The following is a 25143-nucleotide window of genomic DNA, read 5'->3' on the forward strand; positions in this document are numbered from 1 at the left end:
GTATTTTATTGTATTTAAAATGTGCCTACATTTACCATGAATGATGTCATATTTATGTATTTGGTGTCTCACATTTGTCGAGGTGTGCACTGTGCAGTAAAATCAGCTAACTCCCACCCCCAATTCCGATTGGACAGTCCGCCACCAAAAGTCCGCTGCTATTGGCTAACATGGACTGTCAACTATAGAAACGAGTTCAGCGAGTACATTCTTACTTTCCTGTGTTTAGTGTATTCAAATATAAGTGTATTTGCTGTATATCGGGCTATATTAATATTTCAGTAATATGTTTGTATATGTTTATTACAGTTGTTGACTATCGCTCAGCCGCGCCACGCTAGAAGTTAGCATAACGTCGCGTTGGAATGTACCATTGTGCCAACGCATCGGGAAGGATTTTTTGTTGTGACAGCGGAGTCGCAACCCGGCGGTGAGATTCGGTAAGGCGAACAAGAAAAGCCTCCTTTTCCTTTACCTGTTGTGTTTGTTTGCTTATTTTATACATTGACACCGATGGAACCGGCGTCGGCGGGGCTACCTTAGGCGGGGTTTTGTTTTTTTCACGTCCACTGCGCGAGCTGACTCGCTGTTTGTTTAGGTAAATGCCGGTTTGACGCATTCGTCCACATTACGGCGGAAAGCTAGCGAATCCGCGATTAGGGCTCGAGAGCTAAAGCTAACCTGGCTAAGCACATTCGCCATTCCGTTGATGTAAACATTCTGCATAGGTTTTTAAAAACAAAACCGTAATACACGAACGTTCACAACGCGTTAGCGTCCGTCCCATTTGTGTGGTCATTTATTACTGTGTTAAAATAAAAGTCGTGACTGTCCGTGTGTGCCCACCGGCCTCTTGTGCCCCCCCAACGGTTTATAATCTGGACACAGTCGCGATTCGTACTCGAATTGAGGATGATTTACTGTCATGTTGTACCGACCGAATTCGCGTCCTTTGCTAAATCCTTTATAAGACATTACAAGATGACGGGTGTGTCGAAATGTGATTTCGAAATCCTCCATCCGCATTGAGGAAATTAATCGGATGATAGAAGTGGAGCACAAATGGCAGCAGCGCCGCGAACCAGTGGCAGGCTCGTTTGCCTCACAGTTGTGAGGTTCGAATCTAGGCGACCGCCATCCAGAACGCGGTTTGTGTGTCCAAAAAGTAGTCTTGGAAAAAAAATTTTTTTTTTAAACGTGAATAATTCAGCAAAATCTCCGCTGAAAAGCTTCGCAGCGATCCTTTTTGACTTGGATTTATGTTGCTGCCACTTGACGAGCGCGGGTGAGGAGGGAAGAATGTAAAAGACTGGCTTACACAAATGCACGTCAATAGTAAACAATGTCACTGATTCTCACATCACTCACCTGGGCAGGACCTGCCTTTTAAAGCCACACACATTCAAAGTGCACAGAATTGTGACTGTTAGTATTGTTTAACAATGCAAGCTCAATTTGTATGCAATTATTCAAAATAATCAATGGAGTGGTTGGTACAATAATCAATTAAAAAAATATTTAATTGCGTTAATTACTGGCGGATTTCACTGCATTTTTACTGTTACTTTTTCCTTATTCTGAGTTTGATGATATTTTTCTTAAGTTCCAGTTGTAGGTCGTTGCTTCTGGCATCCACAATGGCCTTCAGCAAAGGTTATCGCGTCTACCACAAGCTGGACCCGCCTCCCTACAGTGTCATCGTGGAGACGCGGGCTCGGGAAGAGTGCCTGATGTTCGAATCCGGCGCCGTCGCCGTCCTTTGTAAGGAATCTTCATTTTCAACTCCGCCATCGTTTCACCGCACCGTGGCCCGTCTCACCTTTTGCTCATCTTCGTTTTCAGCGGCGGCTGAGAAAGACGCCATTAAAAACACATATTCCAAAATTGTGGATGCTTACGGGATCTTGGGCGTCCTCCGCCTCAACCTAGGTGAGCCACACGCACAAAATCACACCAGACTGCGATGCCTTGACTTATGAGTGCCTCAAATTGTGAGCCATCGCCTGGTGGGTTGTTTTTGCTTTGTGTTGAGAGTTTGAGTGGCGGGCGCGCTTCGGGTATGCGGCAGCTTAAGAGAACTGGGAATAAACAAATGACGCTACTGAGATGCCCTTGCATGTGGGCAAGGAGATCCACAGTCGCTCGTGCGCTTTCAACCGTTTTTCAAACTGAAACAAATGGTCAAATGCTGAAATATAAAATGAGAATACTTACAAGCTCACTAGACCTTAAAGGCGCACATGCAGCACATTCATGCTTCTGTATATTCAGTATTTACACTTGGCACACTTACTGTATTTATAATGCTTCTATGTAAGGTCATTCAAGTTAATGCTTGTGTTTCAAAGATTTCTTGGTATCAAGCCAATTAAAGGTTCCTTCTAACTTGTTTCTAATGGTGTCGTTTGCTTTTTCTTTGAAATAAAACAAGTTTGCATAAAACAAATTGAAGATATCATTTTAAGGCCGTATCTCCCCGCCTTTGACTCCGTCTTATAATCTGCTTTCTCTTGTCCTCTGTACGACCTTCAAGGCTGAGATCAAATTTGTCTTCAGAGATACAGTGAAGGCCTGTTTATCGTGGGAGAAATGTTCCATAGCGCGCCTGGTCCATGATTGGTGAAAATTTGTGATGTCCAGAGGCAATATTTAAACATTCTTTTTTTTATATAAAGTTATACATTTATATAGTCTTCTCACTCTCCCACGCTTCAAAAACCTTTTAAACCTACTGGGGCACTTTTTTAAAAGTATTCCTGAGCACTTTTTCTTCCTCTCTCGCTGTCGACAAATTGGAGATGTAACATAGATGACATCACTTGAATGAACTGATAAGTCGAACCGTTCTCCTAAATAAGACACCAAGTGTGCTGCCTTCAAGGGCGTCTGCTGTTCCCTGTTGAAGTTTACAGCACACCCAGTGCATAAAACAAAAAACAATTGAAACACCCAAATGTTCAGCCAAACCGCATCGTTTCAGCTAACCAAAGTACGCTAGCTTAATGCTAACACACAATGCAAAAAACGCCGTCGTTGGGCTAACAAAAATGAGCATCGACGGTACGATAATTGTAAAACTTCAAACAACTGCTACTTTAACGCACACCGAGCAGCAATGCGTGAAAATAGAATGGATTCTCCCTGCGAGATGGATAAACTGTGTGGGAGCGGGAGTCCGCTGAAGGGAGCAGCACCAAGGTCCGATAACCAACAAGCAAAGATTTGCCCCCTCTTTGCGTTTCCGCAGGCGACGCCATGTTGCACAGCCTGGTGGTGGTGACCGGCTGCAGCTCGGTGGGCAAAGTGCAAGAGTCGGAGGTGTTCCGGGTGACGCAGACGGACTTTGTGTCGCTGAAGAACGACCCCGGCGACGAGGAGCGCATCGCCGAGGTGCGCAAGGTGCTCAACTCGGGACACTTCTACTTCGCCTGGTCCGCCTCGGGCATCAGCATGGACCTGAGCCTGAATGCGCGCCGGCGCATCCTGGAGGACACCACGGACAACCGCTTCTTCTGGTAGGAGCGCCGGGAGTCAACTCTCGTTATTCGGAGGAGGGCGGGGCCGAGGGAGGCGTCAATGACCGGCGGCTTTTCGTCCGACGGTTTTGTTTACCAGGAACCAGTCCCTGCACCTGCACCTTAAGCATTACGGCGTCAACTGCGACGACTGGCTGCTGCGGCTGATGTGCGGCGGCGTGGAGATCCGCACCATCTACGCCGGACACAAGCAGGCCAAGGCGTGCATCTTCTCGCGCCTCAGCTCGGAGCGGGCCGGTACGCGCTTCAACGTGCGCGGCACCAACGACGACGGACAGGTGGCCAACTTTGTGGAGACCGAGCAGGTGAGCGGCAAACGCACTCGCGTGAAACATGGCGTGCGGCGGCTGCAATGGAGTGCGGTCACTGACGACTTCAAAAAATAAACAAATATTATTCTTTAAAGTCCACTAAGGTTGAACGTGAGTTGAATTTAGGGGATGCGCGTACTCATTGTTCTTTATCTTCGGTGCACAAATGCACGTGTCACACAAACACCAACAGAATTTGCCAATGCTAAGCGGTTAACGGTCGCGATTAGCATTAGCCCCAAATAAAAATGCAATTTGATCGAAATACTTTTCCCCCCCCCCCAGCCCTAGTGAGGAGGTGAGGAGGAGTTTGACGCGGCCGTCTCATCAGGTTATGCGGCCGCTCTTAAGTGTCCCGCCAAGCGTCCGCCCGCAAGCTCGCTCTGACTAAATCAGTTGTTTGCATGCTGGTTGATTAACAGTACTGCAGCTTGCTAATTTACTTGATACATATTAATCATAATTTGCTGGTTGATTGTGTGGCAAGTACTACAAAGTTCTAATCTCAGCATTGCTGGACTTTCTGCCCTTTGGTCAAAATAGGTTTGTTATTTCTTCAACCTCTGTAGATGATGATACGATGTAAAAAAAAAATAATAATAATGAAGGCGAGAAGGAAAGCTAACGTGTTGACTTGAGATATTTTAATCTTATTTAAGAGCTTATTTATTATTGGCTACAAAAAAAAATTCAATTTTCTAATTTCTCATATTTTATACATATGTTCTGTTTTCTTCATGCAGAATGTGTTGTTCATTTCTGAATATCCGAATTCAGATGATCTCATGATTATTATTTTTTTTATTAATATTTTTTCCACCCAGTTTTGTTTCAAGTTATCAAAATATGAATGAATGAATGAATCTTAGCTATCTTCAAGAAAAGTCTAGTTACATTTGCAAAAACAAACTTAAGTCAGAAAATGTGTTGGGGTTTGATGAACTTGTGAACGTGCCCTTGTGTGCAACAGGCCATCTTCCTGGATGACAGAGTGTCGTCCTTCATTCAGATCCGCGGCTCCATTCCGCTGTTCTGGGAGCAGCCTGGGATCCAGGTAAGGCAAAAAGATAAGAATTAAATCCACCCGCACAAGAGCTGAGCACGCATGCCTGCCAAATAATGCTAACGCTGCTCCCGGCTGTGAAAAGTGTCCCGTTTCACTTTGGAGCGTCGGGAGCGTTGCGTTTGACGCGCAAGATGGCAGCCAAGCGTCGCCGTTTAACACGTGTCCGTGTCCGTGTTGTGTTCAGAAAAAGTCCCTTAAGGGGGTTTTGTTGCACCTGCACGACAATCGGCAACCCAGCCGACACGATGACAACCCTCACTTGGTATTAGGCTCTTTTCTTTCACGCTTGTTGCGCTGTTGCTGGTTTTGGGCTCACTCGCGCTTTAAGGAATCTGTGCAGTATCATGCCAAAAATATAAAAAATAAATAAAATGCCGTGACTAACAATGTATGCGCAATGAAATGATTTGTAAACAATACGATTTATTAAGCAACGTGTAACCTCCCCAAAAAAGTCCTTTTCAGGAGGCAGGAACGGATAAGCAACATTTCAAGTCATTTCAATAGGGGAAAATCTATGTGAGCTACAATTGTGTGTGGCTTTAAAAAGTGGGGCCCGGCCTGGTGAGTGACGTGGGAGCCCCACCAAGGCTAGTTGTAAGTCAAAGTGAAAACATAACTTTTGCAAGGCTTGAAAATCTTTGTACTTTTGTTGTTTGTACCTTTTTCCACAAATGGCTTTTTTCAGGCTTCTGATTGGCTAAAATGGGCTTTTGAGCTGAGCAGCCTCCAAACGGCGCGTACCAACTGAATTGCAGACAAAACAGCTATGAACTTAAGACGCGTTTTGGACTCGACTTGACATTGCACAGATTTCGTTCTTGTCAAGGAGGCTGACCGTTGTTCGATGCAGCATCGGCAAAGGGCGTTTCTCTGTTCTCCGCAGCTCCCCGACATCTTTGGTCAGGTGAGAGCCTGGTCTGAAAACATGCCCCGCCTCCGCCTCGCCGCCTCGCTCAAAGCGCTTCTTCCCCTTCATTTGTTAGCCCGCAGCTGGCTACGTGCCGCTAAACACGGGAGGAGAAGCGGGGCTTGTTTCCAGACGCTTTCCCAATGTTGTTAGTGCTTCCTGCTTTTGAGGTTCTCGCTGCGGCGCACCCGCCGGTTCCCTCCACCAACGTCCCATCCCGAAAGTCTGCGGACGAACAAAGCAGACTCGCGTCTGTCGTTTCCCTCCACTCGTTAAAGCGTACTTCCTTTCAAAGATATGAGGTGCCCATACGGCTTTCTCGTCTTCCGTTCTGCCCTGTGATTGGCTGGCGGCAGTTCGGCGTGACAGCTGGGATGAATTTCAGCTCTGCTCTAATGAAAATAAGCGCTTCAGGAAATGGAAGGATGGCGCTTGCTAGAACTTTAACATAAATGCGAGAGCTAAAACGATGAATGAAATGACTCAAATAATTCGATTGTCTAAAAAATGGAATCAAAATATATTTTTCAAAGGTCCGCCGTGATCATTCTTCCGCGGCTCGGGTTGAAGTCGCAAGCGACGCCTCTCGGGTTGCAGGACGTTATTAAATATGAATCACGCCAAGCGACATCAATGGAAAGCAAACGAAACCTGCTGCGCGTCGTGATGCAAAACTCAGTCGAGCTTGTAGGGTGGCTTTATGGGTGGGGGTGGGGGGGGCATGATGACAAGCAGGCATTTCCAATGAGTCACCAAACGCCAGCAAATGTACGAGCGTCGGTTACAGACGTATTTCAAACCGGAATCGATTCATCTGAAAAGTTTTCACAGCACTTCACTTTGAGATCGTTTTGAAATGATAAGAAATCATTTTAGAATGAGTCTAGTATGAATAAGGACGTTTGATGCCCCTTTTTTCCCAGACAGATAGTACGACTCAATTCACTCGCCAATAAAATGATGAAAAATGGTGTACTAAGGCCTTTCTTTCTGATCCAGATGTTGCTTCGCCAATGTGTCCAACTGGCGCCGTATCACGCCAATACAGTCGAGGAGGACTTAGTCAGTGTCATATACACATTTGCCTTAGCTATCGCTGGTATCGGTAGCCTCCATAAGTACCCGATACCGATACCTAATATCACCCATCCCACGTTTTTGCTACATATCGTCGCTGTTATGTGAAAAACACTTATTTCCATTTTTAAATTTTTTATGTTTTGGAATGAAACTGAATGCAGCCCCCCCCCCCCAAAAAAAGCTGAGGAAACAAGAATGATCTGGAATGATATTGAATGATGTGTAGTACAATAAGTGACATGGAATAATATACTGTATAATGAGCCGGAAATAGCTGAGCAAGTTGAAGTTGAAGTTGAAATGGTTTGAGTTCATCAAAAAATGTTCAAGTCGTCGGCAGGTAAACGGTGAAGAGTTGAAAGCTGCAATGGTTTGAATAAATGTCGAAATTGCAGTGCAAGAAAAGCAGAACGGGGTTAGTGTTAAGAATCAAGCAGGAAATGGACTAATAATCATAACTAAAGTGAAATGAATGAGTTAAATGATTTCAGTATCACTTTCAAATGATGTAAATGTTGAATCTGCCATTAAGAATGAATGGGGGAAATTAGGGTACAAAACCGAGAATTGTGGGTAAGGCATGAATATTTGGAACAAGAAAAATGGAAGCAAGAATGGCGTAAATATTTGGAATATATTCAAATTGGAATGACGACAATCGGATGAATTATGTGGAAGTCGATGGATGCCAAAAAAAGGAATAACAGCGTTCACACAAGAATGCATCAGATTTATGACACGCGAGAAGCGATGGGCCTGAATATTTAGTTCATTTCTGTATACTATATATTTAAGGTTTTTGATCTTTTTAGTAAAAAAAAACAATATATACATATATATATATATATATATATATATATATATATATATTGATTTAAAAAAAAAAAAGACACAACCAATTCATTTTAGGTAAGCTTGAGCACCGTAAAATAGGTCTTACGACGCCATTGATCCCAAGACAAATCGAACGCAATGAACAAAAAAATCCTTGGTGGAGGTAATGAAAGTGGAGTCAAATGACGCTTCGGTGTGTACTTTGCCCTTCGCACGCTCAGGGTCTTTGTGCAAACGCCGATCTTTGCTACCAAGATTTTTGCCCACCTGTGATCAACTGTTTGTTCTGCCTTTGTTCATGCTCGTCTCTTGCCGTATCTGCCCCCCCCCCCCCCCCCCCCCAGGTCGGATCTCACCGCGTCAAACTCTCCCGAGGATTTGAAGCTAACGCGCCAGCCTTTGAAAGGTACTTCCAAGCATTTTCAATTTATCGTCACCATCAGCGAGGACGCTAGAGCGCCACTTTAAGAGCTGTCGGATCGAATAGCCTAGAAGTCATTTTCATTGGCCGTTCACAGGCGGGGGGACGTCTCATCAATGTTGTCCTCTCTGCTGGTGGACATTTTGTGTGAGGGCGCACGGTCACTCTCTTCTTAAGATGGCCGCCCTAATCTCTATGCTACACCTTGCATGCGTCCAACCTTATCAACGTTTCTGGCTGGTGATCACGTTTCAGAACAACTACGACACGCGCGCCTTGTTGTCCTGAATTAAGACCCAAGCTCAAATTAATTTAAAAAAATGAATACCAGGGATGAGAAGTAGAAGACAATTACGAAGGGAAGCAACATTTCACAGCCTTTGTTGGAAAGTGCGACGGTCTGGCAATTGTAACTGCAGAAAAATCATTAAAAAAAAAAAAGATCATGAAAGTCGTGTCAACTCTCCCTCGCACCCTCGCAGCCGTTGGGGAAATAGCAAAGGGAGGTTTGTATCACGTCTTCATCTTTTGTAAAAACGTCACCCAAAAGCAATGACGAGAATTTAAATTCTTATGTCTTTCTTGTATATATTAAATTTCACAACATTTCTCGGACAAGTCAGTTTCAGAAGTAATCTTGGAACAAAAGTCACCTCAAATAATTGACTTCATGTGTGTTTTCAGGGATGCGCTTCTTGAGACTTTAAGTGTTGATCAGGTGTTTTTTCTTCGGGTTGACTTTGATGTTTTTCAGACACTTCACTGCCCTGAAGAGCTTGTACGGCAAACAGGCCATCATCAATTTGCTTGGCAGCAAGGAAGGAGAACACATGCTCAGTAAAGCCTTTCAGGTCAGAACCAGAAATATACCCAAAATCTTGCCTCAGGTTTTTTGGTTTTGTTTTGGGCGTATTCGTGGTACATAGTGGTACTACATTTGTTAAGTGCAGTTCAGTTGTATTTAACTTGATGCAGACAATGGCGGCAATTGGAATGCCGAGTTGTTGTTTTTTTTTGTACGTTGCTAATGTCAAATCGCGAGAGAAGCGTATCTGCGGCCCCCCCATGGGTGCGTTCTTGTTTTTGCTTCCAGAGTCATTTGAAGGCGTCGGAGCACGCCGCGTCCGTCAAAATGATCAACTTCGACTACCATCAGAACGTGCGCGGCGGCAAAGCGGACAAGCTGCACAGCGCGCTCAAGCCGCAGCTCGGCAAGTTCGTGGAGGACTGCGGCTTCTTCTACTACTCGGGAGAGATGGGCATCGCCAGGTCATTCTTACTCTAGACGTCATATGGACTCGATTTTTCACGATACCAAGTCCTCCTTCGGGGTTTTTTTTTCTTTGCTTTTGACTTGAGAGCAGCAAAAATATGCAAAAGCTATGAGAGCCCTGTGGTCCATAAGGTCATTCAACTCGCCTCACAACAATTAGCAGGTCGGCTCATAGTAAACAATTCAAAAGAGGCTTCAAAGCCATTCCCAGCTGATCACAAAGACACGTCGCGTATTCCAAACAACCACACGAGCTTTCCTTCCACGAGTGTCAGGCTCAAAATAATAATAAGCATAAACAGGCTGTGGCGTTTATATGTGTTGGCTTGTCTTTTTCAGGAGCCAGGGTGGCACGCTCAGGACAAACTGCCTGGACTGTTTGGACCGAACCAACAGCGTCCAAGCCTTCTTTGCGCTGGAGGTACGAAAGCGCTCGGCTCCAAATCACTTCATTCATTTGATCGGAACTCTTTTTTTGGCGAGGCACTCCAGACACGCAACTTACATGAAACAAAAAAAAGTCCGTTTGTCGTCACGTTTCCCCTCCGGAACCGAAAATGAACGTCTGTGCGTCTCTCAGATGCTGTCCAAGCAGCTGGAGGAAATGGGCCTGACGGAGAAGCCGCAGCTGGTGGCCCGCTTCCAGGAAGTCTTCAGGACCATGTGGTCCGCCAACGGCGACTCGGTCAGCAAGATCTACGCGGGCACCGGCGCTCTGGACGGCAAGGCCAAGGTGGCGCGACCGCACGCCGCTTCTGCGCACACGCACGCCATGCGGATGTCTTGAAAAAGAACGCCGCGGCGCCGCGCGTGTGCGTGCATTGTTGCGTGTTCTGCTTTAACTCTCGTGTGTCGTGTGCCATCTATTTTTTGCCGCCCTCCGGAACCATTTGCACTTGCGGTAAGTCCCCGTTTTGAGCTTTTCCTGTCATCCCCCCCCCAATCCCTTCGTTTCAGTGTTCGTGGCGGGATGGAATGAGAAGCTTTTCTTCTTCTGTGGTTTTGTTTGATTTGACGAATCCTTTCTTCAGGCATGAAAATCCCTCAACCTTTCGGCGAAATTGGCCATTTTGAAACGAGATTCCTGCGGATCAGATTAATCTTATATCTTGATTTTTTTTTTTTTTTTTTAATTCATAATCTTTTATTATTTGTCTGATTTTATTCAATGAAAAATAACTGTTCAAGTGAATGTTCTTTTCAAAAAATATTATTTTATTGTTAAATAAATTAACATTTATTACCACAAACAAGGGAACAAAAGTACCCAAAATTGGTCCTGTTCAGTACCGGTATTGATACCTCCCCCGTACCTCGTAGGTACTGCCAATTGGACCCAAAGCAATTCAAATGCAAAAGGTGTACCCGTCCCCACTTGAAGGCAGTGCATGCAGTTTTTTGGAAATCCATCCAGAGTCCAATAAATGTTTTTCTTGACGCCACAACATTTTGATCCTTTCGATTCGCCATCCCTTCGTCCACTGCGTCCTCCCAAACCGAAAGCCAAAATGTGGAAAGTGCTTGTCACCTTTTTCACCCCTGACCCGTTTTCATGCCTGTTTCTTTTTCCCTGATGAGGATCGCCAGACTTGACGTGATGGTCAGAATCGCTGGCGTGGTTCTTTTATTGCAGTCTTTCCCAACCACTGTCACTTTTCCAGTTTTGCTGAAATGATGTCATTCTGTAAAAAAAAATCCATTTCACTTGAATGGTTTGAAAATCACGACCCGTAGCAAACGTATGCCTTCAAGCTGTTTATTGCATCATTTTTGTTTTGGTCAAATGTCGAATACGGGCATTGGTTGGAAAACATTGTTCTCTTGTGGGTAAATGGGAACGGAAAGAAAAAAGCAGCAAGCACGATTGTTCCCAAATCCAAGCAAATCAACTCAACAAATAAGCAGACGTCTCCTTGTGCCACGCGGCCCACGCAGGCGGGAAAGCTGAAAGACGGCGCTCGCTCGGTGACCAGGACCATCCAGAACAACTTCTTTGACAGCTCCAAGCAGGAGGCCATCGACATCCTGCGACTGGGTTCCACGCTCAACAGCGACCTGGCCGACAAAGCGCGGGCCTTGCTCACCACGTCCAGCCTCTACGGTAACTCCGACGGCGTCTTCGTCCCGCCGGCGCGGCGGCCTGACCTTTCGTCTAACGTGACTTTTTCTTCCTTCCTTCCTCTCCACGCTGCGCTCTGTTAGTCACTGAGCCCGTCATGCAGTCAGGTACGGTACCTGAGCGTCCCTGACGTGGACCCGTTCTGTCCTCCGCTCTCACCTCATGCGTGCCGCTTGTTTCAAGGGGACATATTTTGCTCCGCCCCTCCACACTCACAACATTTCTGTGACGGGATTGTCGTCAAAGAACAGTTAGCACGTTTTCTTTTTCTCCCCCCCCAAAAAAAACATACTTTTTCTTGAGAAATTTAAACTTTTTGCTTTAAAAAGTTGACCTTTTGTTAGCTTTTTCTTTGTGTTGAAAATTTCTACTTTTTGTTGGGAGATTCCTTTGGAAGCTTGTTTCTGCCAGATAATAGGTTTAAATGTACATTAAAAAAAAAAAAAACTAGGGAAAGAAAAAAATCAAATCCAGTTTCTGTCAGTAAAAAGAAATGATATGGATTCAAAAAATCCTGACAGATTTTAATTTTTTGTATTATTGTTCTTATTTTTCTGTAACTGCGACTTGCGATGGAACGAGAACCAAGAATATGAGCATCTGTTAAAAGACCAAAAGCTTTTTCACTGACCGATGCAGCACTTCATACCTTGAACTTCTAACCCGAATGTCATAACCGAGTAGAGCCAAGAGTGTGGTGGAACAAAATTACATAATATGTCCCCTTTGTTGTCATCATTATTTTCTCATGCATTCCTTTTTGTGTTGAAAGCTTTATTTGTTGCGTCTCCCGTCAGTTCTTTTCATGTCGTTGTCTTTCATTTGATTGATTCAATTAGTGTATGGCAAACACCTGCGTCCACGCGCTCATTTGCCCCCCCCCCCCCCCTTTTTGTGCAGCCTCCCCCAGGGTGCTGCTGGGCATGTGCCAGAACCACCGCAAGTACACGCGGCCCAAGCAGATCCGGGTGTGCGCCGGCACGTGGAACGTCAACGGCGGCAAGCAGTTCCGCAGCATCGCCTTCCGCAACCAGACGCTCAACGATTGGCTGCTGGACGCCCCCAAGATCGCAGGGCACCCCGAGTTCCAAGGTGCGTTTCTATAAATGTCCGCTTTTTGACCTGCGCGTGGCGCGAGCGTCTGGTGCGAATCCCCTTGCGATAATTGCAATTGACTGTTCCGTCTCTTCGTTCCAGACGGCAAATCCAACCCTGTTGATATTTTTGCCATCGGCTTTGAGGAAATGGTCGAGCTGAACGCAGGAAATATCGTTAGCGCCAGGTATGTACTCAGAGACGGAGACAAAAGTATTGGGACACTCAGTCGCATGCAGTCGATTCATCAGAAAGGGATCGACATCTCGTCCTTCATTTTAGAAAGACATTACGGACAATTGCGTGCTTCCAAGTTGGGGCCCAACTGAGCACCAACGTTTGCGGTTCGGGTCTCTTTTGGTCAATGCATATTTGTTTGGAAACTGATATTAAAAATAGAAGAACGACTCATTATTTATTTTTGTTTTCAAATTGAAATAGCGCTCGATTTTCTCGTTTGGTTGTCTGGAACGAGCAAGAAAAAGCCTGTTCAAAGTTTGATGATCAATTTTTATTTCAAAAACGTAAATAGGATCCAGCACGAGGCACAAATTGAAAAAAAAAACTATTATTATTATTATTTTTTATAACTATTATAAAAAATTATTTTTGTTTGCGATTCCGGAAGTTGTGTCTTCTGCCACATCCTATTTTCGTTTCTGAAATAAAAACTGAAAATACCCGTTGCAGCCAAATCAAGCTTCATTTCAATCTATTTTCAAACAAAAATCAAACGACGAGTCGTTTTTCAATATCGGTTTCCAAACGTAATATGCAATGACCAAAGCGACACGGACCGTTTGCTCAGCCATCAACAAGAATTCCCACCACGCGCACGCACACTCGCTCAAACGCCTCGTAGAAAGTTTTCCCACCAGAGCAAAAACGGGTTCGCCATTTCCTGTCCACCTGATGTGGCCTAATAGTTGCGCACGTGTCACTGATGTCCCGGCAGCACCACCAACCAGAAGCTGTGGGCCGCCGAGCTGCAGAAGAACATCTCGCGGGACCACAAGTACGTTCTGCTGGCGTCGGAGCAGCTGGTGGGCGTGTGCTTGTTCGTATTCATCCGCCCGCAGCACGCGCCCTTTATCAGGTACGCTTTTGGAACCGACCGCTGGCGTCCGTATCGTTCCTTCTTTTGGGTTTTCTGTTGGCGATCGAGAAAGTGACTCACTTTTATTGAAGGGCAAATTAGCAAAGCTTGTCGGCCACCAAATAACGCCCGTGAAGTTTTGTTTTTAAACTCCTCTTTAGGTCCAGTTTGGCAATTGACAGTATTCAACTTGTGTGTTTCCATTTTGTATTGTTGATCCGAGCCAAAAAGTGTCACCTCCCAAAAAAAGCCACTTGGGACCTTTTTTCACTGCTCGATCTGAAAACGAGTCTTTCTCTCATTTCGTCTTTGCCAATTGAAAATAGAACGAACGACACGCAGCTCGGCAGTCAAACCCATTTGGATGCGTTTTTCCTTTGCGCGTCATGCAGGGACGTGGCGGTGGACACGGTGAAAACGGGCATGGGCGGCGCCACGGGCAACAAAGGGGGCGTGGCCATCCGCCTGCTCTTCCACACCACGAGCATCTGCTTCGTGTGCTCGCACTTTGCGGCGGGACAGTCGCAGGTCAAGGAGCGCAACGACGACTACAACGAAATCACGCGCAGGCTCAACTTCCCCATGGTAAGAACATTCATGGCGTCACGGAAAAGGATCTAAAAATAAGGCCTTCGTCGCCGTTCGAATGTCTTACGTCGACCCCCGTGAGATAATGGACGGACGGGCGGACGGACGTTGTCCGACAATCCCTTTTTAATCCCGCGGCCCGTCTTCCCGTCCAGGGCCGCCTGCTCTACTCTCACGACTACGTTTTCTGGTGCGGCGACTTCAACTACCGCATCAACCTGCCCAACGAGGAGGTGAAGGAGCTGATCAGGCAGCAGAACTGGGACGCGCTGACCGCCGGCGACCAGCTCTTTGACCAGAAGAATGCCGGAATGGTACGGATGCGTTCCCTCAAACTGTACGGATTTGATTCCCAACAGTCGGATTCTTTCAATTGGCTGTTTTTTTTGTCCAATGAGATTGCAGCCTGCACGTGTCGCCGTGTCAATGTAATCTGCCCAGGCGCTTCATCATCGGAGGTGCTTGCCGATGGAACGCCAACTATGTTAACAACGGCGCTGTTTCTTTATCTGATTACATTTCAAATCGGTCAAGCGGACCCTCGACGATATCCGCGTTTTTCCGTCTTCTTGATCAGTTGGTCACAAGTCAGTCCAGCAAAACAAAATCTGTAGCGATAAGTACGCGTGAATGCGTTTCATAGTCAGCATCTTTGGATGTTTTTATTTTTTTATTTTTTTTGTACGTACGTTTGTGTGAATGCTGAAAAACAGATCATTCACGTTGCTTAAATGTCCACTTTTCCCAGAATTCCACATTTTCACACATTTTCAAAAAAAACAAAAAAGTTCATCCTCTTCCACAGTTCAAATTGTTCCGCTCGTTTGGAGCATCTTGGAATCTTTTTTCTACATTTCAACATGATTTCCAAAGGCAGTCCACACTTTTTTTGCAACAGAGATATTTCGCTTTATTATTTCCTCCCGCAACAACAAAAATGCCCCAAATGCCTCCTTCAGGTGTTCCGGGGCTTCATTGAGGGCAAGCTGGACTTTGCGCCGACGTACAAGTACGACCTTTTCTCCGAGGACTACGACACCAGCGAGAAGTGTCGCACGCCCGCCTGGACCGATCGCATCCTCTGGAAGCGCAGAAAGTGGAACTTTGACAAAACGGGTACGGAACCTCTTGCTCTCCGTGCAGCCGATAAACTTGAATCGTCAATCGAGTCGGGATGTTTTGAGAAAAAAAGTTGGAACGTTTGAGCTTTTATTGAAAGACATTTTTTAAAATTGCAAATGTATTCTTGGAAAATTTTTGAATTTGTACAATGACAAGAAAATGTAAAAAGTCAGCAAATAGTTTTTTTAAATAATTCATGTTTTGTAAATTTGGACTTGATATTTTCTCTCTCAATATATCGATCGGTCTTCAGTTCTCTTTTTGTGATCGAATACTTTTAACATCATTTTACCGTTTTTGTGTGCAGCTGAGGAGATGAACGTGGTGGGCGCAGTATCGTCGTCGGCGGAGAACGAGGACGACCCGGATTATTCTTGGAGCCCCGGGACCCTCAAGTACTACGGCAGGGCCGAGCTTAAGACCTCGGACCACAGGTGAGTGCAATCCAATACAGTCCTTCCAGGATTTGGCGGGCTTTTTTGTTGTGGTTTTATTGCCTAAAATAATTGATTTCACTGCAGGATTTTATGAAAATTGTTAAAATATTGAGATGATTTTTTTTTTATATATATATATAAAAAAAAGGGGGGATTAAAAAAAAACAGTTCAAAGGGCCGAGTGCAATCATGGACTGCCCCCTGTATGTGAAAATTGGAACTACACCGTGATTTAGACCAGATGAGCCTTTTCTCGGTTGCAGGTAATCGCAAATTCACAGAGACTGACCTCATACAGGAATTCTTCTTTTATTAAGATAATATTCATTTTTTGACAGTAAGATGTGCTAATGTAACGATCCATTTGTAGGCCGGTGGTCGCCGTCATGGACGTGGACATCCTGGAGGTGGACCCGGAGGCCCGACACCAGGTCTACAAGGATGTTATCGCCCTGCAAGGCCCCCCCGACGGGACGGTACTGGTGTCCCTGTGCTCGTCTGGACCGGACCAATACTTTGACGACGCACTCATTGACGAGCTGCTCGACAAGTTCTCCAACTTCGGCGAGGTCATCCTCATCAGGTGAGCCCGGGCGGCACCAGGGTGGAAATTGGCTTTAAATCCATTCTTTTTCGTCATATTTTATTCAAATGGACTTTAAAATGGACATTTTACTCAGTTGGGCCTTGAGATCGATACGAGTGTTGGTTGTCATGTGATGCTAATCGATGATAGTGTGATTCTTAGACACTTAACTCATTCACTGGCAGCCATTTACAGTGAAGCAACCCCCTTCGCTCCCGGCTATTTGTCAAAATCGTTTGTGATGGGCTTGGTTGGAATAAAACCACCTTGCCGATCACATAACCCGAAGATGGGCCACGTGGTTTTTGATGATTCTTTTTCTTTCAGATTTGTTGAGGAGAAGATGTGGGTGACGTTCCTGGAGGGTTTCTCCGCTTTGGCTGCTTTGTCTCTCAGCGCATCGACGGTAAGCCAGTTTTTAATAATAATGACTCCTATTTGCATTCTTTGGAGGAGGCAAGATGGCCAATGTGAACGTTTGACTTTTTTTTATGAGACCCTTAGAACTTGGGTACCGTATACAAAATAATGCAATTGTTACAAAGTTATATTGCCGCATCCGAGTTACATGAAAAAATCCGAAAATGTTCATGCTATCTTTATTCAGTGTTACATACTGACATGAGGACAAGGACATGAGTTTGTCCTATTTTTTAGACACGGTACATTGAAAATACAAAAGAAGAGAGAAAAACCGTCCCACGCACACGTTTGTTTGTTTTTTTTCCAATTATTTCGGTTTTTCGCTGCCACAGTCATAGCAACCACACGGCAGTCACGAGAGCCCGGTTCAAATTGAGAGCCCGGGTCCCCTTGCAGGTTCTGGGCAAGGTGGTCGACATCCGTCTGAAGAGTCCCGGCTGGATCAAGAGCCTGGAGGAGGAGATGAGCGTGGAGCGCATCTGCGGCAGCATCCCCACCTCGGCCAGCTCCACCCTGCTGGCCGAGGACGCCGACATGGGCGAGGACGACTACGACATGGAGGGCGACGTGGACGAGGAGCTGGAGGCCGTCCTCCCGCAGCACCTGCAGCCTTCCGCGGGCTCCGCGTCGGGATCCTCCCCGCTGGCCTCGCCGCGGGGCAGCCCCTGCGCCTCCCCCACCCACGGAGAGGCGGCGCCGCCCGGCAGGCCCGGACGCGCCGCTCAACCGGCCCGACCGTCGCAAGGTAAACTTTCGACATGTTGGACAGGACGGCGGTGCCTTGACTTAGGAGGAAGCCCAATCACAGGTTTTCCCAGATATGAGCCATCGTTTTTTTTTGCTTTGACTTATGAGCAAAAACAATTCTTCTAAAAAAGGCGTAAAGCCATTTATTTGCGTCTTCACGTTGAAATTTACTATCTGACTAAAACAACTACAAAGTTTTGACTGATGCCCGCTTAGCTTAATGCTAACGCACCATCCAAAACGCTATAGACATGCTAGCACTTAATAAGATTTTTTTTTTTTTAAGAATGTCAGCCATTTTGTTTTCAGGACAAATCCACCCTTTACAAATTTCAGACGTAAGGATAATCTTGTAGGACATAAGCGGCATCCGTGCTTGGGAAGCGATTGTATTTGTGTGGACGGCGTCATTGTGAACGCAGCACGACCGTCGGAAGGACAAGAAGGGGGAGGAGCACGAGGTGGTCGCCGCGTGGAGATCAAGAAAACACGCACACGCGCACACAATAGCTGTCGACTTCTTTCATTTCATATTCGTCCAAATTATTTTGCAGTCCAAAATTGCAGCTTGTTTGACTACCAAATTGTGTGACAAGGTTTGTCGCATTTTGGCGAACTCGCATAGCAAATGATGCCACGAGACTTTGTAGTTTTTATGATGGGACGAATACCAAAGGGCGACATTTTAGGATCGCTTAGAAAGACAGAAAGACGACTTGCCAGTCGACGGTTCAACCTCAAGCAAAGAAGCTCAGAAAATCCTCCGGTGCGCGATGAACCGGATTCCGTACGCAGGCTCAAATTGCCGTTGAAAGGAATTTCAAATTGTTGAATGCCGAGCCGTCCAAATCGCGACTCGAATTTGTCTTTTGTCTTTGATTCAAGGCCGTCCACCAAACCTAAACGTCGTCCTCAGAAAGCGCAGACGCTGCGTCCACCGATGCACCAAAGGTGGAAGCCGGCATGCGCGCAAAGTGCGCGTGGCGGTCTGTGCTTGTCAAATTCAAGTTGCTGAAATTGTTTTGCATTTTTCTTACCGTCTGCTGTCGTTGAACTGTCGCGCAGAATTCCGAACGTTCACAAAGTTCCCAAAACACAATTAAAAAGGACATGTTGGATCAGAAATTGCAGAAAATACTGGAAAAGTTGAGTTCAAAAGAAAAAGAAAGACTTTGTTGATATCGAACCCTGTCATGAGCAGGCCCCGCGGACGCCCGAGTGAGTTTTTCGATGAACTGGTCGTACTTCAAAAATAAAAATGCTGGTCAGCGAGCGTTTCGGACCCGTCGCAACATCCTGCTTGAAACGTTGTTGTCGTTCTTCTCGTTTCCCCCCCAGGCCCGCCTGTAGACCTCCAGCCCGGCGCACCGTCCTGTCAAGGCCTGGAGCCCAAGCGGGCGCCGCCCCCCCGGCCCAACGCACCCCCGGCCAGACCCGCACCCCCCCAACGCCCGCCACCCCCCTCAGGTAGCGTCTTGCCACTAAGCGCGGCCATTGATGAGCAAAACGGGTGTTAAGGCTGTGATTTATTCTGATCTTTGACCTGCCCCCCCCTCACCCCCCCCCCCTCCCCGGCTGAAGGAGGCATGAGCCCCCTCCCTGTGAGAAGGGACTCTGGAGGTAACGCGTCTGCAGCACATCATGCGCTTTTACAAGCTGCGTTTGAGAGATTTTGATTTGCTTAAAGCGCAAATCAAGTCAAAAAATGTTCTTTACAAAAAAGTAGTCGAGTGTAAAAACTGTATTTTGGTTCATAGTGCGTTTGTGGAATGTGACGTTAAACAGTCGAGTCTGCCTGTTTTTAACCATCTGAGTGGGCGGCCATTTTGCCACGCGTCCACTAAAAATGACATCACAGTGCCTATAAGGGCTCGATGCGAGCGTCACCAACACGGCAAAATGGCCGCCCTCCGAGATGCGTAAAAGCGGCTGCGTTGTGCCGTTTAATGCGCGTAGAAAAGATTCTTGTAAAGAAAAGCGTTGACTTGACTCGGCCGTTCGAAGTTGAAGGACGTCCTCGCGAAATGCAGCCTTCGGATTGGCAGCGATGCGCAAACGACGGCGTCCTTCTTCTTCCGCTTGCCTTGCTCGGGTGCGGCGCTTCCTGCGCGCCGATTGTGTGACAAACGTGTCTTTTGGTTTCCGTTGTGCTGCAAAGGACCAAAAAGCCCGGCTCTTCCTCGGCCCGACGCCGCCGCAGGTGAGTGGCGTGAAGAAGCGCTTCCCATGAGCGGGGTTGGCAAAATCATTTGCAATAAATGAGCCGTTGTCTTTTGTGCGTGCTTGCATAACAGGACCACGAAAAGACAAAAAGGGACGAAACTTAAAAGCTCAGATTTGATTTTCATGTTCTATGATTGTCCATATTAATAGAAAAAAGGCATTTTTTGAGAATTCAGTACAAGAAATACGTTATTTGAAATATTAGCATAGTCTCAAAAACGTATTTCTACGTTTTTAATGCATACAGAAGGCTTTGATGCAGCCATGCAAGCAATGGGAGTTATTACAAAAAACGGCCAGCAGGTGGCAGCAGAGTATAAGAGATCCGCCAGAGCCAATGTGGCAAAAAGCTCTTTTCCGCCATGTTTTCAACACATTTGTGAATATTGATGAAACGTCGCTATATTCGAATGCTCATTGCTGATGAAAAAAGAGACGCTAAACTTTCTTTTGGTAGCGTCCATGTTTTGATAGCAATAGAACACAATGTTCTGTGGGCCGTGCAGAATCAGTCAAAATCCAGTCGAACAGCCCGGAGCGAAGGGGGTTGCTTCAGTGAAAATGGCTGCCAGTCAATGAGTTCATATTTATCTTGGAAAAGTATGACTTTATTCATATAGCGTGACTTTATGTCCCAATAAAATCCATCTTTTGAAAATAGGCAGCAAACACATGGACATGTTTAATAGTCTTAAGGGATTTTGAAAGGCTTCTTCAATTGACTTCTTTTCAAGAAAGCCATTTTTGGACCCCAACATTTTGAGAAAAGTATTGTTTGACTTGCGTACGGGTCTTAATTATTCAGCATTCTACTGAAGGAAGCGCACTTTGTCAGAACAATGTCAACATTGTCAGCAGTCGGCTCACCTTCGAACCTCCTGCAACCGACCGAGCCCGATTGCGCAACAGTCAAATATTGTGCCACATTTGTTTTTTCTGACGTCTTCACACGGCAACACGCCACTTAATTTGCTCTCCTCTTTTTTCCCATTCGCTGATGCAGTTCATTCAACCACCTGCAGGAGGCAACATTTAGTGACGTCGCTTTGTGTGTGAACCCTTTTCAGGTCGAGGCCAGGTCACCGCAGGACCCCCCGCGCCCGGAGGTGCCTCCAGGCCAGTAGGTTCCCGCCGAAAATCACATTGATGACGATGCCGGTCGCCACAAGTCAAAGTGATCCCAACCGATGTCGTCATACTGACGATTCCCTTTTCAAGAATCTTCCCCCTCGAGCCGGCGTGATCAGCGTGGTGCCGCAGTCTCGTCCCTCCCACCCCGGAGCTCCGCGGCCCAGCCCGGACGTGCACCCGGGGGCTCCTCGACCCAACGCCGACACCCATCCCGGGGCCCCGCGCCCGCAACACGGCGTCCCGCCCAAGCCGTCTGATCTGCCTCTAGGTGCGAATGTGTTTTGATCGTTTGTGGGCCCAATGTGTTGAGATGAAATTGACTTGTGTGGCGCCGGCCTGCAGCAGCACCCGCTCCGGCGCTGCCGACGGCGGCCGCCGCCGCGAGGCCGTCGGTGCCGGCGCCCATACAACCACAGCCCGCCGCCTCGGTCCCGGTCCCGGTCCAGGCCCAGCTGCCTCCCCCCATGCAGCCCACTCCCGCCGCCGCCCCCGCCGCGCAGACTCTGGCCTCGCCGAAGCCGCCGCCCCGTTCCCGCTCGCACCACGCTTTGACGTCAGACGCCGCCAAGGGCGACTCGGCCGCGCAGGTTCGTGCTCCGTTTTTCTTTCCTTCCAGCTTTGATGACGTCAGCTCGTCTTTTGTGGCTCCTCACAAGCTTAATGTCTTCTTCTGGCGTTTGTCTCTCTCGACTCGTTTGTTCTTTCTCTCACAAGCCGGAGAAACCGTCGGGGTGACAGGTAACTTGACGTCCCTCCTCCAACCCGCCTCCTCTTTTTTGTCAACATGCCCTCCTTGGTTTTGTTTCTGTCACCACAGAACATCATGCGTGCTTTAATATGTGTTAGGATCGTCATTTTGTATGATTTCATTCATCTGTGGTCGCGTTCCACGAGTTCTGGCTTGAGGGCGGCCCAGCGGGTCAGAACACTACTCATTCCATTAGCAAGCATAATGGATCCGTTTGTTGTGCCGTTTTGGACGCCCAGAACGGCACACGATAGAGTCCAGTTTCCACCTGAAAGTAGTACCAAATGTTTGTTTATTTCTTACCAGTGCAGTGGATCCTTAAAGTCCAGTTTCCAGCAGACCTTTTGTATTTGTTCCCTTTTTTGGTCACCCTTCCCCAAAAAGTTCCGTTTCCACCAGTCATCATCGAGTGGTGCAACGAAGCACAAAAGCCAAGGTTCGGATCGGATCACAGATTTGAGTCACGGATCGGATCGTTTTTCAGAACCCCCCCCAAAAAGAATATTTTCATCTCATCCTTGCTGATGACAATATTTGGTTTAAACTAAATCAGTTAACCAGTTAACGTAATTTAGAATTTGGAATTTAATGTTTGTGACGTTTTTATGACGTCCTTGATACTTAAGAAGAATTGGTGTTCCATAATGAATCGAATTGGAAAAAATCGAATCAAACGGAACTCTTGTGACTCGATTGAAGAAAGCCCGAATATTGAGATGACGATTGTTTTCTTTGTGTGTCAGACAAACGGACTGAACGGCGTCCAACCGAAGCCCAAGTCCTCGGACGCCATCGACTTCCTGCCCCCCAGGCACGGCACCCGATCCCTGACCCGCGGCTCCTCCCTGAGGATGCCGCCCACCGTCCCCGCCCCTTTCCCGTCCTTGCCCCCCACCGCCCTCCTTGGGCCGCCGCCGCCCGCTATGCCCCGCAGTCGCTCACAGGAGACCCTTCGCGCCTCCCCGAGCCCTTCAGCCTCCAACCCGCTCCCCCGGCCCTGCAGCACCAACCCGTTCACCAGCCAACCCGAGTGGGCGCCACTCGTCCCCGCCGCCACCCCGCAGCGCCTCTCTCGAGGCACGTCCCTGATCACACCGCCGTCGGCCACGCAGCTCGTCTTGCCGCCCCGTCGCCAGCCCCCCAATTGGGTCACCTTCAACGACGACTTCCCGCTCGCGCCAACAGCCGCCACGCTGCCCCACGGCTCCGCCGCCATCGCCGAGCCGGACTGGTCAACTCGAGAGCCGGTCTCGACGGCCCCTCCTCTGGAGATGCACGTGTTCCCCGAACCCGCCTGGTTAACCGTGACCCCGGTGTTCCCGGCGCACCGGGCTAAAACTCTGCCCGCCGACACGGCCCCGTTCCCTGAACCGGACTGGCTAAGCGCCATGCCGACCCTTCCTCCCCCGCCCGTCCCATCGCGGAGCGGCACCGCTGTCCCGAAACACCCCGACGGATCCGGGCTCTTCCCAAGAAGCTCAACTGAACGGTGATCGAGATATGAATAGATCGACGAGAGGCGTATATATATATATGTGTATACAGTATATTTGTGTTTGTGTGGCGAGTATTTAAGACGAGCTGGAACGCGCGCGCTTCCATATCAGTCCCTCGAAAATCCCCAACATGTTTTAGTTTTAAACACGCTGTGGCGCGTCTGCAAGATCAACGTTGCTTTGTGTGCTTCCCAACTTTTACAGTGCTGTCTTGAGATACGAGTTGAATTTGCTATGTGACCGTGTATGTCAAATCATTTCTCCCCATTGAAATGAATGCAAATGCAATTATTCAAAATCCAAACAATCCCTTTTTTTTCATTTCATTATTATGATGTAAAAATCCTCAGTAATAACGTTTTTCTCCCACATCACTTGAAGGGAAAATTCCAGCACAAAACATAACGTGACCGAATGTGTTGTCCTTCTATGTTTGTTGGTGGCTGGCAAAACACGGCAATGGCACGTCAGCGCCACCATCTGATGACTTGACCTCGGCCGCATGGTGTGAACTTGGCTGGCGCCATTTCATGGTGGCGGTGGCGAGTCGGAGTTTGAACTTGTATCTCAAGACAAAAATATCCTCCAGGCGACGGGTCATATCTCGGGAAAAGCTCGTATCTCAAGGCACCACTATTTGCTAAAACAATGAGGGCCTCTCCATTGACTTTGACGGCCAGCCCTAATTCTCCAAAAGGTTGCGTTTGATGACGGCAAACCTTCACGAATTCTAAACCTTTGAACGCACGAAGCAACAACGCAAACGAAAAAAGCAAACGAGAGACTCTGCGGCATTACGGCAGCTGAGTTGGGGACTTTTGCTGTTTCTTGTTCTTAATTTTGCGGCATGTCTTGTCTCGTCGCGCTCGGTGCCGCCCGCCCGGCACAAACGCTGCAAATTGAAATTTGGACCTCGTTGTACGGCAATGCCGGTCAAAGCAAACACAAGTTCTGTTTTCAATAACTATGAGCCCGTGTGGGGTCAGGGGTCACGCTGCGCTTGCTCAGCTCATGAATGTACGCCGTCGCACTGAGTCCGCTACTGTCGCCGTGCACGTGCACACAATTTGATGTAGAGCGCGTGCGTGCGTGCGTGCGTGCGTGCTGGCACAATGATATATATGCACTGAGGCTGCGCATACAACACACATTCAGGATTTTCTTCTTCTTTTTTTTTATTTGGTCAATTGCCCGTCAAAAGCAACAAGCAAGTGTGTGTGTGTGTGTGTGTGTTAAGGATGTAGTGTGTGTGAGGGATGTGACAAGCGACGTTCTTCTTTTTGGTCTTAAAATTCCAGCCAACTTTTGGACACGTGATTAAAAACTGTTGCGTGACGTGTGTGTTGTGTACAGGGTGTTTGTGTGTGTGTGTGTGTGTGTGTGTGTATGTCATAATTCAGTGTCGTGCAAGTTTTTAAACCCGGGCCTTGGTTAGAAATCGTGAACCGCTTGGGTTGGCCGCAAATATGTCCAATCTTGACGTAAAACATGAATGGAAGCCAGCTAATTGTGTTGTAGGAATCCAAATCGCCGTTCACGGCTTACAGGCATCGATTGTGTGTGACGTAGAAAAATATATATAAATATATATATGTATACTAGTATCCAGAAGCCAGACGCTTTTATGTGTGTCGCATTTGAGATTTTACTGGCAACAAACTGGCTCCCTTTGTGAGGTCAGTTTCTTCCCCCTCCACGTTTTATGAATGGCCGTAATCCATCGTAATAAATGTGTGCCAGTGAACGTATATTCAAGAGATCAAAAAAAAGCAACATGAAGCGGCAGTTCATGTCTATATCAGTGAATATTCCATATTTAAATGTGCACAGCCAATGACACATTTATGTATAAAAACTGTTTATGTTGTATGTATGAAAAGTAAATAAAAAACGGAACAGAA

At 47.1% G+C, this 25143-nt stretch overlaps 1 protein-coding gene across 8 annotated transcripts; it reads left to right on the forward strand.

The window, feature by feature from the left end:
* The first annotated feature begins 204 nt into the window (after nt 1-204).
* synj1 (synaptojanin 1) lies at nt 205-25143 on the forward strand. 8 transcript variants are annotated; one of them, XM_086098606.1, is made up of 31 exons: nt 205-440; nt 1604-1761; nt 1843-1929; nt 3248-3515; nt 3616-3841; nt 4818-4901; nt 8082-8143; nt 8913-9009; nt 9252-9427; nt 9771-9852; nt 10012-10164; nt 11367-11532; nt 11634-11657; nt 12451-12642; nt 12748-12832; nt 13601-13741; nt 14134-14326; nt 14485-14643; nt 15289-15445; nt 15759-15885; nt 16259-16471; nt 16802-16880; nt 17294-17642; nt 18983-19111; nt 19226-19264; nt 19803-19844; nt 20935-20987; nt 21086-21266; nt 21341-21585; nt 21713-21736; nt 22490-22637. In XM_086098606.1, the coding sequence occupies exons 2-30, from the start codon at nt 1638-1640 to the stop codon at nt 21731-21733; spliced, it is 3954 nt and encodes a 1317-aa protein (XP_085954732.1). In that variant the 5' UTR covers nt 205-440; nt 1604-1637; the 3' UTR covers nt 21734-21736; nt 22490-22637. The 8 variants fall into 8 exon arrangements, with proteins under 8 accessions (XP_085954732.1, XP_085954725.1, XP_085954726.1 ...); XM_086098599.1 differs by lacking the exon at nt 21713-21736 and having other exon boundaries at nt 22490-25143; XM_086098600.1 differs by lacking the exon at nt 21713-21736 and having other exon boundaries at nt 21344-21585; nt 22490-25143.

The sequence above is a fragment of the Leptonotus elevatus genome, chromosome 16 (assembly GCF_054856555.1).
Source record: "Leptonotus elevatus isolate MCC_2025b chromosome 16, RoL_Lele_1.0, whole genome shotgun sequence".
Classification (NCBI taxonomy): Eukaryota; Metazoa; Chordata; class Actinopteri; order Syngnathiformes; family Syngnathidae; genus Leptonotus; species Leptonotus elevatus.